This window comes from Prionailurus bengalensis, chromosome X, assembly GCF_016509475.1.
Source record: "Prionailurus bengalensis isolate Pbe53 chromosome X, Fcat_Pben_1.1_paternal_pri, whole genome shotgun sequence".
NCBI classification, from domain to species: Eukaryota; Metazoa; Chordata; class Mammalia; order Carnivora; family Felidae; genus Prionailurus; species Prionailurus bengalensis.
Genome location: NC_057361.1, coordinates 61,642,774 through 61,655,166, shown reverse-complemented (window position 1 = coordinate 61,655,166; position 12,393 = coordinate 61,642,774). Strand labels below are relative to the sequence as shown.

Here is a 12,393-nt window from a genome sequence, read left to right as displayed (position 1 = left end):
TTCTTGATGTGGACCTGTATTGCTATATACTCCCTCTTATGACTGCTTTTGCTGTATCACAATGATTTTGGACTGCCGTGTTTCCATGTATATTTTTTATTTCTTCTTTTATTTCCTGGTTGACCCATTCATTGTTTAGTAGCATGTTGTTTTGCTTCCATGTATTTGTGGGTTTTGCAAATTTTTTCTTGTGGTTGACTTCAGCTTTTGTAATGTTGTGGTCAGAAAATACCCATAGTATGATGTGAATCCTTTTGTACTTGTTGAGGACTGATTTGTAACCTAGTATCTAATGTGTTCTGGAGAATGTCCCATGTGCACGTGAAATGACTGTGTATTCTTCTGCTTTAGGTTAAAATGTTTTGAATGTATGTTAAGTCCACCTGGTCCAGTGTGTCATTCAAAGCCATTTTTTCCTTGTTGATTTTCTGCTTAGATGATCTGTGCATTGTTGTAAGTGGGGTGTTAAAGTCCCCTACTGTTATTTTATTATTATCCATGAGTTAGTTTGTGTTTGTTATTGTTTTATGTGTTTGGTTGCTTCTAAGTTGGGGGCATAAATATTTACAATTGTTAGATCTTCTTGTTGGATAGACACCTTTACTATGATATAATGCTGTTCTTCATCTCTTCTTACAGCCTTTGGTTAAAAAAATCTAGTTTGTCTGATACAATTATTGCTACTCCGGCTTTCGTTTTTTAAATTTTTTTAATGTTTCTTTTTAAGAGAGAGAGTACGAGCAGGGGAGGGACAGAGAGAGAGCGAGACAAAAAATCCAAATTAGGGTCCATGTTCTGAGCTCTCAGCACAGAGCCCAATGCAGGGCTTAAACTCACAAACTGTGAGATCATGACATCAACTGAAGTCTGACACATTATTAACCAGCTGAGCCACCCAGGAGCCCCTGGCTTTCTTTTGACATCCATTTGCATGATAAATGTTTTTCCATTCCCCTCACTTTCAGTCTGCAGATTTTAGTTCTAAATGATTCTCTTGCAGGCAGCATATAGAGGGGGCTTGGGTTTTTTTTTTATCCCTTCTAATACCCTGTGTCTTTTGATTGGAGCATTTAGTCCATTCTTATTCAAAGTAATTATTGATTTGAATTCATTGATAGATATGAATTATTGATATTAACTTTTTGTTGTTTCTGGAGATTTTTTCTTTTATAGCCTTTGTCACTTTGGCTCTTTCTTTCCCACTCAAGGAGTCTCCTTTAATATTTCTTCCAGGGCTGGTTTAGTGGTCACACACTCCCTTAGTATTTGTTTGGGAAACTCTATATTTCTCCTTCTATTCTGAATGATAGCATTGCTGGATAGGGTATTCTTGATTGCCTATTTTTCTCATTCAGCATGTTGAATATATCATGCCACTCCCTCTTTGCTTGCAGTTTCTGTGGAGAGATCTGCTGCTAACCTTATTTGTCTTCCCTTGTAAATTAAGGACTTCTTTTTTCTTGCTGCTTTTAGGATTTTTTCCTTATATTTTGGAAGTTTAAGTACAATATGTATTGTGGTTTGCCTGCTTTTGTTGATTTTGATGGAGTTCTCTGTGCCTCCTGGATTTGGAAGTCTGTTCTCCAGACTAGGGAAGTTTTCAGCTATAATTTCCTCAAATAAGTCTTCTGCCTCCTTTTCTCTCTTCTTCTTCTGGGACTCCTATGATGTGAATGTTACTACATTTCAAGGAGTCACCGAGTTCCATAAGTCTACTTTTATGATCCAAGATTTTTCTTTCCCTCTTTTGATCAGGTTCCTTATTTTCCATAATTCTATCTTCTGTATCATGTATTCATTCCAATGCTTCTTCCATCCTTGTGGTCATTGCATCAAGTCAGTTTCAAATCTCGATTATTATATTTTTCATTTTGGCCTGATTGGTTTTGTTTTTTTTTTTAATTTTTTTTTCAACGTTTTTTTATTTATTTTTGGGACAGAGAGAGACAGAGCATGAACGGGGGAGGAGCAGAGAGAGAGGGAGACACAGAATCGGAAACAGGCTCCAGGCTCTGAGCCATCCGCCCAGAGCCCGACGCGGGGCTTGAACTCACGGACCGTGAGATCGTGACCTGGCTGAAGTCGGACGCTTAACCGACTGCGCCACCCAGGCGCCCCTGGCCTGATTGGTTTTAAGCTCTTTTATCTCTGCCCTAAGGAACTCCCTGGTGTCTTCTATGTTGTCTGCTGGCTCTTTGTCCCTAGAGAGGCAATACCACCTCTCTCAGATGGCTCCAAGAAAGGGGAGTATCTCAGGAGATCTTCAGATCATGCCATTTGCCCCCAGGTTACCTGCCTGCCTTCTCTACAAGAGCACTGCCACATCTTCAGAGCTCTATACCAGCCACATCAAGGACCTCTAAAACTTCAGTCTTTGAGCCCCACTGGTTGAAAAACCTCACCAAAGTCAGCCCCTCTCATTTTCCCAGTCAGTGCCTTTGAGGAAGTATTTTCCTTGTGTGATCCCCTGTGCACTCCTCTCTCGACTCCACTCCACAGCACTTGAAACTCATTTCTCCAGCAAACCACATCTCCACACCTCCTACCTTCTACGGCGTGGGCTTCTCTTTCCCTCTGGTTGTACATTTTGTTTTGTCAATCCTCAGATCAATTTCTTAGATATTCAGAATGATTTGATAGTTATTTAGCTATGTTTGAGGGACAAGGCAAGCCTATTGTCCTCCTACTACACTGCCATCTTAACTCCTTTTTTACATTATTTTTACTTTTGAACCATGGTAATGCTTTTATATACTTAAAATATTGAAACTCAACAAGGATTGGGAAATATAGGAAGTAATTACAAGCAGAAAAAAGTGAAACTAACTGCATAACAAATTCATAACATAAATATGCAAACGAAAAACAATCCAAATAACTGTTGGACACATCATTTTGATTATTTAACCTCAGTGGAACATAAGACAAAAATAACTCAAAATTTGAACCTAATAATAAATGTTATTGGTATTGGTATAGGAGTAGCCATTTTGAAACTATTTTGTGTATATTTTAAGACTGAGCTTGTGAGTAAATATATTGATGTTGTTAGAAAACAGTGGTCTTACTTGGGAGAAGAGTACAAATAGGGAATGGGAGAAGAGGAGCATCCTTGTAATGTTATACTGGAGCAGAATTATCAACATGAATTCAAGATGATGATAAAATTCCTAACTGTTCAGTGAAAAGCCCTAGAAAATAGGGGTGCCAGAGTGGTGCAGTTGGTTGAACATAGGACTCTTGATTTCAGCTCAGGTCATGATCCCAAGGTCATGGGTTCCGGGATTGAACCCCACATCAGGTTCAACTGTATGTAATCCATGGGGTGTTTTGTACCAGTGAAGTGGTCCACATATACCAAGGTTGAGAACTACATTCTTCATAATCCTAGGGAATTAAATAGCTGAACAAAACAGTTCTTTTTTAAACTGCCTAGCTAGCAATAAAAGAGCCTTAAATTAAACACTCAGATGTGGGAACAAATTTTAGTTATTTTGCTTAAGGGTGTATTTGTAAAGGTCCTATAACCAGGAGTACCAGTAAAAGTGACAAAATTCCTTTTGTCTCCCAGCATGTTTAACAGTAGCTGTCAAGAGACTAATTGTAGATAAGAGTTTGGAATCTATACCAAATCTGTGCAATGTTAAGTTTAATATCCATTGTTCACAAAAATAGCTACTGGAAGAAGTAAGCTTTTCTTGGAGAAATCTTTTTTATTTTAAAGTACACATAAGGATTTCAAGATACTGTTTTTAAGTCCCTGTAATAAATAACAGTGCTTTTGATTAAATATTTACCAATTATAATTGCCTTTAAATTTTTTTCACCTTCCTTCCCTTCAAAATGAAAAATGGAACATTAGAATTTTATTTTATTTTATTTTTTATTATCTGTATTTTTTAATATGAAATTGTCAAATTGGTTTAGAATTTTATTTATTTTTTTTTTTTAAATTTTTTTTTTCAACGTTTATTTATTTTTGGGACAGAGAGAGACAGAGCATGAACGGGGGAGGGGCAGAGAGAGAGGGAGACACAGAATCGGAAACAGGCTCCAGGCTCCGAGCCATCAGCCCAGAGCCCGACGCGGGGCTCGAACTCCCGGACCGCGAGATCGTGACCTGGCTGAAGTCGGACGCTTAACCGACTGCGCCACCCAGGGGCCCCAGAATTTTATTTCTTTTGAGTGAAGTGGTTTACAATATATAGGATTTCATAGCTTTTTGTTTGTTTTCTGGGCTAATAGCTTAACAGTGAAGAAAGCATTCGTACCTCATTTTTTCTACTTGTACTATGGATGAGGAATTGGGAGAGGTATTTTAACGAATACTAATCCTTCAAAATCCTTAGTTAGAAAGTACTGTGTATTTTCAGTTATTATGCTAGTTATATGACCTTTTTCTATGTTTCTCTTGCTTTTGGTTTTTAGGGTAAGATAGCTGAACGTGGTACCCACCATGGTTTGCTTGGTAACCCTGGCAGTATCTATTCAGAAATGTGGCACACACAGAGCAGTCATGTACAGAACCATGATAACCCCAAATGGGATGCAAAGGAAGAAAATATGTCCAAAGAGGAGGAAAGGAAGAAACTACAAGAAGAAATTGTCAACAGTGTAAAAGGCTGTGGAAACTGTTCCTGCTAAGGTGCATGAGACATTTTTTTGACACATTTGCACTGAAGCAGAATTGTTTTGTTAAAAAAAAATCCTACATTCCCATTTTCTATAATTGTTTGTTTAGATAAGATTTATTTGAAAAGGAATTTGAGTTTTACATCTTTTGCAATCTGTTTAATGTGACATCTATATTTATTCCAAGATTATTTCCTTGTTACTGCCTTAGTTGTACCCAAAACATAGTTTTTGTTACTATTTGACTTTACCCCATTTCCATTTTTTGTGGCCTAATAGCCATTTGATACCCATAACCAGATGAATTATATTGGCTTCCAAATTTTTGTAGTTTTTTAAATCTCCTTTATGCTGATAATTTAGATGGAAATTATCCATTTCTTAAACAACAAAAGAGGGTAGTTTCTCTGCCTCCCTCCCCACTGAAATACTACAATTATAGAAAGGGTGTTTTTAAAAGTATTTGCCACTGCGTATCTTTTGGAAGAAAAACCTTCCTTAATTCTCATGTATGTGTGTAGAATGTTCTTCATCATTAACTGGCATTCCTAGTCATGGGAATTTTATTTTTTCATCAAAATGAGGCATTGATTTTGTTTTGAACCAAAATTTATACCATTCTCTTTAAATACTTAAAACCCTGATGAAACTTGAGAGTTGTCATCCTGGGAATATCTAAAAAGCTTAGGAAGTTAATTGCCTTTTTTATTTCCATCTTAACTATAGTGCTTTTGCTGTCTAAAGTTATACAAACAAAAAACTAAATGGAATGTATGCATGCACATATGTGTGTGTGTGCACATGCTCACACATGTAGATAAAGCAACAACCACTTAAAAATTATTAATGACCTTTAGGTAAGTAGAAGAAGATTTATGTATATGTACTCTAGGGTGATCAGGACTTGAATCTGTGTTGACAGTTCAGAATTTATTACAAGATTTTTCCCTTCCTTTTTCAGTAATGTAATGAGTTCCTTTAAGTGTGACATAACAAGGAAGAACCCAAACAAAATAATCAAGTTTTACCTGCTAGAAGTAATGAATAAAATGTTGGTAAATATTCACTTAGAAGCTCCTCTGTTTTCCAATTTGAATAGCTTCTTTTATTTTTGAAGAAGCTATTATCTGTTCATAGGATTAGAGGTGTCTCTAGACCATTGGATCATGTGGTCATTAACCAGTATTTTCAGCTAATGAAAACTTGAATTACCTGAAAAACACAGTTATTGTAAGGGCCATTAAATAAATCTTAAATATTTTTCTCTTAACTTCATCATATTTAGATGGTTCTATACAGTGAAATAATAGACAAAATGAAAGAAAACCTTCCTAGGATGATTCACTAAGAAACATCAAGAAAAGGGGCATTTATTAAAGCATAATAATTTTACATTACAATATTGTACATTCATAATTTTAAATTTTTTTTTCAACATTTATTTATTTTTGGGACAGAGAGAGACAGAGCATGAACGGGGGAGGGGCAGAGAGAGAGGGAGACACAGAATCGGAAACAGGCTCCAGGCTCTGAGCCATCAGCCCAGAGCCTGACACGGGGCTCGAACTCACGGACCGCGAGATCGTGACCTGGCTGAAGTCGGACGCTTAACCGACTGCGCCACCCAGGCGCCCCTGTACATTCATAATTTTACATTACAATACATATTCACATAAGACATTATAAAGTATAAATTTTTAAATCAGTGTTGAAACTATTTTTTTATGGATTGAAATGAATAATCTACAGTTTTAGAATACGGGCTCTGAAAATGGAACAAGATGATAGGGTTTTATTCCTTATATTTCTTTTTTTAAAGATTATATATTTTCTTCCTAAGGGAATCCCAGCTTACAACAATTAAGCTGAAACTAGGGAAATTTGGGAATCATAGAAAGGGAATCATAGAAATCATTTGAGCCAAATGCCTTCCTGAAGGTTTTTAACATAGAAATATCTTGGTGAGCAGATAAGCTGATTTGGAAATTATTGAACAGTTCATGTCTAAGGGTCAGCTGTGAGAACCAGAAAGAGGCCTTGGCATTTGGACAAACTGAAAGTATGCGTTTACATTTCCTCTACAGGGATCTGCATCTGTAATACACCTTAAGATAAATATTTTGCCTTTTCCCTTTAGCTGTTGACAATGATTGGTTTGCACAGATGGTTAGTTTAAAAATAAGTTTTGCTTTAAGGGCAAGATATTTAAAGATTTATGATTACTTGGTTGTGGCTTACTTTGTCCATATTGCCATCTTGCTCTCATTCTTCCTAATTGCTGGATGTGTCCATGAGTGGCAACTTTTGCCAATATATATTCATAATTTATATATACCTTGTAGCTTTATCATAGGATATTCTGTTTTGGATTAGTAGTTGAAAGCTTTGAAATATATTTGCATTGGCAGTTTTCTTAAATTATATAAAGTCCTTTCTCCCCCTGCTTTGAGTATATAGATTTTGAATATAAACTATACTAAATGACAATATTAAGTCAAATAAACAGGTTAAAACTGATTAGTAAGACAAAACTACTCAGAAAGAGAGGCTCTTTATCACAGTTTTATTGTTATAACAATTTGTGCAGATAATTATTACTAAATAAACTATGTCTTTGTGACTAGAAATGGGTGGCCCAATGAAGCAACTCTTTTCTGTGGTGCATAGGGAGAACTGACATTTTGTCATTCACACATTCGAAATAAGTATGGATAATTAATAGACACTCTTGGGGGTATGGCCTTAGAGCCTTATGCAGAAGGTGACAACTTGGACTTGTCTCAGAGAGAAAGTAATTGCAGAATTCATAATATGGGTAAAATGGTAGTAAATTGTAGTGCTTTCACTTAGCATTAAGCTGTCATATTTTTGATGACCAATCAGTGAAAGGCAACTTTCCATTGCCCCAAGTTTTTCAGTTCTAATGGTTAGAAAGGAAACCTTTGGGGTGAAGAGATTTCTTGACTGTAAAGCATGCATTAAGGTAACATTTTGACTAAAGTTGGAAATGAAGTGCATGTTTTAATTAAAAACAAGCAGGAACAGTTTGGGTTTAAAAAACACAGTGGATTATTTTATTATTTCCTATTCTCACACAGCTACAGAAGAATGTTTTTTTCACTGATTACTTTCTATTCCATTTCTACTTCATAAAATCATAGGATTTTAGAGTTGGAAGGAATGTAGAGGTCTTTAATACAATTTCCTTTTTCTACAAATGAGGAAACTGAATTTCAAGAGAAGTCACTCAGCTTGCTAGAGGCCAAGTTGGAATGAAAATCCTGGCTCTTGACACCTCTCCATTTCTCTTTTTGCTGGACCACATTTCCACTTAGAAGTTAAGTTTAAAAATATATTGAAGGGTGAGATTTCCAGAATGGTGAAGTAAGGAGCTCAGTAGACCCTCTCTCCAGAAAAACAATTTAACTATTTGGAATTATTTTAAAAAAACCAATCATTTAAATTTTCCAGAAAATGTCCAAAGGGCATATAGCAATTAGAAAAATACTGATTCAAGAAAACCTATTAAATATCAGTAGGAACAGCAAGAGTGTGTGGCATTTGGAGAATTACCTGCATATCCTCTACCATACCAGGTCTATGTTACAGAAGCTCTACCTTGGGTGCTCTATTCTCAGCAGCTATGGTGAAGATCTTGGGAGGAGGTAGGAATCCTCCCCCCAGCTCCCACTCTGGGGCTGTGGTTTCAACCTGGCATGAGTAGCTGCCTGTATTTCTTATCCCCTCAACCCTGTGTTGCAGAAATTTATTCCACACAGGCACAGCCAAAAGGAGTGGTGATCCCTTCTACCACCAAGCCTCCATTCTTTGAGTGGAAGCACTATTCTGTGTGCAGGCTGAGAATACTGAGGCCCTGGTTTTTTCCACCCTAGCTTACTCAAAGTTTGGGTGTTCTACTCAAGGAGGAAAAAACCCCAGAAAACCAGGGACTTCCACCATGCCCCAGTGGCCACTCATAAAGTGGTGGTTTTACTCTAGGCCCCTTACCCCCAGCTTCAGTTCAGTGGTGCACAGCTTCTTTCTAAGTGGAAGGTATACAGTGAGGACAAAGAATTCCACCACTCTGCCTGAGGGAATTGACTTCATTTGAAACAGCATGGAGAACTCTGTCCCTAAGGACATTGTCAAAAACGAGATTTTGGTGGAGAGCAATTAGGAGGAGCTGGTGCAAGCAAAGCAGCAGAGCAGCCAGAATTTTAATAAAGAGAAACCAAGAGGAAACCAAAAAGAGCCCTCCTGGGAGCACAGTCAACTCAAGATTGAAAAGGCTGTATGCATGTGCTGGGCTATACCTACTCAGGACAATTAGAGCAGAACATGGGGCAGACTTAAAAGCATTTCTTAATACATGCAGACCCATCACACAGAGTAAAAGCTTTGCTGGCACAGGGAACTTGACCAGACACTGAACAATAAATTGCTCTGATCTAGAGGTGACCTTTAGGAACACAAAAATTGCTCTGATCTAGAGGTGGCTATTAGGAACACAGCCTTAAAAGTAAAATACACATCCTTGGCAATCTGGAAGACTATGTATTTGTGTAAAACTGTGCTCTCCAGAACAGAGCAGGAACCTCCCAGCTACTAGTCCCTGGTTGAATGTGGGTCAAAAGAAAACCCTCTGACATATAGCAGCCTCCAACCACATGCATGTCCAAGAGTAAAAATCTTGCCAACAAGTGCATTATGCCCACCCAGACACAACCCTTAGGTAGCTAGACTAAAAGAAATAACATCAGCCTGCACACTGTGGAGCAAATAAACAACCAAGCAAATACCAATCCCCCAGAGGAGGAGGATCATTATCCAGGTTGTTATAAGATACTATTATAAAATGTCTGCTTTATAACAAAAAACTATAAATGCAAAGAAACAGGAAAACATCACCCATACATACACAAGAAAAGCAAGCAATAAATGCTACCTTAAGGGGCACAGATGGTGGATGTTGCACACAAAGGTTTATCAGTAAAGAAATAGACATTATTTTAAAAGAACCAAATAGAAATTCTGGAGTTGAGAAGTAAAGTAACTGAAAAGAAATTTATTACAGGAGCTCAATAGTATGTCTGAGCTGGCTGAAAAAAGAATCTGCAAACTTGGATCAATAAGAGATTATGTAATCTGAAGAACAGAGATTAAAAATAATGAAAAATATTTTCAAGAAATGTAGGACACCATTAAGAATACCAACATATTCATAATGTAAGCAGAGGAGAGGAAAGGAGAAAAAACATTCAAAGAGGGATGGAAACATCTAAATTTGATGAAAAACATTACATGCCAAAAGAGATCAACAAACACCAAGGATGTTCAAAGCTAAAGATAAGGAGAAAACTGTAAAAGCAGTAAGAGAAAAATGACTCCTTACATGCAAGGAAACCACAGTATGATTAACAGGTAAAGTTTCATAAGGAACACTGAAAGCCAGAAGACAGAAGGATTTACATATTCAAATTTCTGAAATTTAAAAACTATCATCCAAAACTATCATTCAAAAGTCAAGTGAAATAAAGATGTTATAAATATTTATTTATTTATTTATTTATTTATTTATTTATTTATTTATTTTCAATATATGAAGTTTATTGTCAGATTGGTTTCCATACAACACCCAGTGCTCATCCCAAAAGGTGCCCTCCTCAATACCCATCACCCACCCTCCCTTCCCTCCCACCCCCCATCAACCCTCTGTTCTCAGTTTTTAAGAGTCTCTTATGCTTTGGCTCTCTTCCACTCTAACCTCTAAGATGTTATAAAAAAAAAAAAAATTGCTAGTAAATATGTATTACCCAAAAATACAAAGGAAATTCAGGCAAAAAGCAGGTGACACCAGACAGTAATCCAAATACACACACACACACACACACACACACAGCACCAATAAAGTCACTCATTGTAGATATTAATAAAAGACGGTATAATTGCATGTTTTTTCTTTCTTTTAGGAGAATTTACTTTTTTCCCCACTGGAAAATAATGTTTATTGAGATCCCACCAGCTGTACAATCTGCTCCTGACATTAAGCTCCTTCTTCCTTTGCAGTTCAGTCTTTCTTAAGTGGTCCTATAAATGCTTTCTTCTCCACAGTCTGGAATTAGCCATGGCCAAACTTGGTGATGGTAACAATGAACTTAAGATCAGTCTTCTCCAGGGCCCACCATTTGGTCTGCACCAGCAAGGACTTGCAGAGAGTAAGCACTTGCTTCTTGGTTCCCACCACACAGCATGACAAAGTCTCTGGTCACTTCACCTTATAGTGGACAAAGCTACTCAGAGGATTGATGCTCTTCTCAGAGAGATCATAATCAGTGGAAGCATTGTTCTTAATCATTTTGCCATCCTTGATGAGTTAGCCCTGGCCAATCTTGTAGATCTTTTTGTTGATCTCAGTGTGGTGATGATGGTAGCCTTTCTACCTAGCCCATGCCACAGAGAAGGCCACTCAGGCAAGATGCCATGCCAATACAGCCAACCTTGTGCAGCCCCTGGTGGGTCTTGCAGGGTAGCTTCTTGATGTGCCAGCAGCTGGTGACCTCTTTGTAACCTTTCCGTTGGTGATACCAATGACATCTATTATATCATTCTATCCAAAAACTTGGTTCACAGGCAGCTGCTGCTCAGCTTCTCAGCTACCGTACCTCCGTTCACCTGGATCTCCATGAGGTGGACCTTCTTCTGGCATAGAGGCAATCTGGCATGTGGTGATGACACAGATAAGCTGGTGGTACTTCTTCATGCTGTTGAAGTCCTGCTCTAGCTGCTTCTTGCCATCATCATCCTGCCACTTCTTGCAGTTTTTAGTGAAGGCCTTAGAATTAGGCCAGTTTTTATAGAAGTGCCTTCTGCACACCTAATGGATGTGCTCAGCAAATATGGTCTTAAAAGTGTGGAGGCATTGAGGGGTTTCCTCATAGACCATGATGCCCACAACCACCATGGGTGGTGTCTCTGCAATGGTCACAGCCTCCATAACTTCCTTGTTCACCTTGGATCATGACCTGTTGACATCTTGCACAATGTGAGTCTGGCCAGCCTTGTAGCCCAGTAAGGCTGTGAGGGGGACAGGCTTGGAAGAGCCATCCTTGGGAAAATTCTTCACCTTCCCATAGTGCCAGCTACTGCATTTCTAGGACACAAAACCCAGGGACCCATGCTTTGGGAGTGGAGAATTTCCTGTGAGACATTCTGCCACCTAATGCTTCCGGTAGAGCAAGAGAATTTTGGAACTTCACTTAAGTTGACTTAGAAAACAACCACATGAATCAATGTGTATTCTTTTGTTGGGGGTGGAAACAAAGCTCTCTGGGAGTAATGAAAATAATTCTTTGAAATGAAACCATATGATACCTAGATCCCCAAGAACAAATGAAGAGAGCCAGAAATAGTATATAAGACGATTAACATAACAAACTATGAATATAAACCTGCCCTCCTCTTAGATGTTTTGAAAGATATAAGATCATATAAACTAATAGTTTTATCTATGTATTGTTGAGTTTGACATATATAAAAATGTATATGCATATAAATGTAATATAAATGTAATAGGTATAACAATAATAGTACAAAAGGTGGGATGGAAAGGAGCTATATAGGAGTAAAGGTTATATATTTCACTGGAACTAATCAGTGTAAATATGAGGTAAATTTTGATAAGCCTTAGAAAAACCACTAAGAAAGTAGCTTTAATATACTTAAAACATTGTAGACATCAAAATGTTACACTGGAATATATCC

General features: G+C 37.5%; 1 protein-coding gene and 1 pseudogene across 2 annotated transcripts in view; one reads left to right on the top strand and one right to left on the bottom strand.

Annotated features, from left to right (window-relative positions):
* ABCB7 (ATP binding cassette subfamily B member 7) overlaps positions 1-5,698 on the top strand; it is a 168,588-nt gene extending 162,890 nt beyond the window's left edge. For both annotated transcript variants that reach the window (XM_043571069.1, XM_043571070.1), the window contains one exon: positions 4,429-5,698. In XM_043571069.1, the coding sequence (XP_043427004.1) occupies positions 4,429-4,644 (216 nt within the window). In that variant the 3' untranslated portion in view covers positions 4,645-5,698. The remainder of the gene's footprint in view (positions 1-4,428) is intronic.
* A 4,922-nt stretch (positions 5,699-10,620) lies between these two features.
* LOC122477964 lies at positions 10,621-11,840 on the bottom strand (annotated as a pseudogene).
* Between the last annotated feature and the right edge of the window lie 553 nt (positions 11,841-12,393).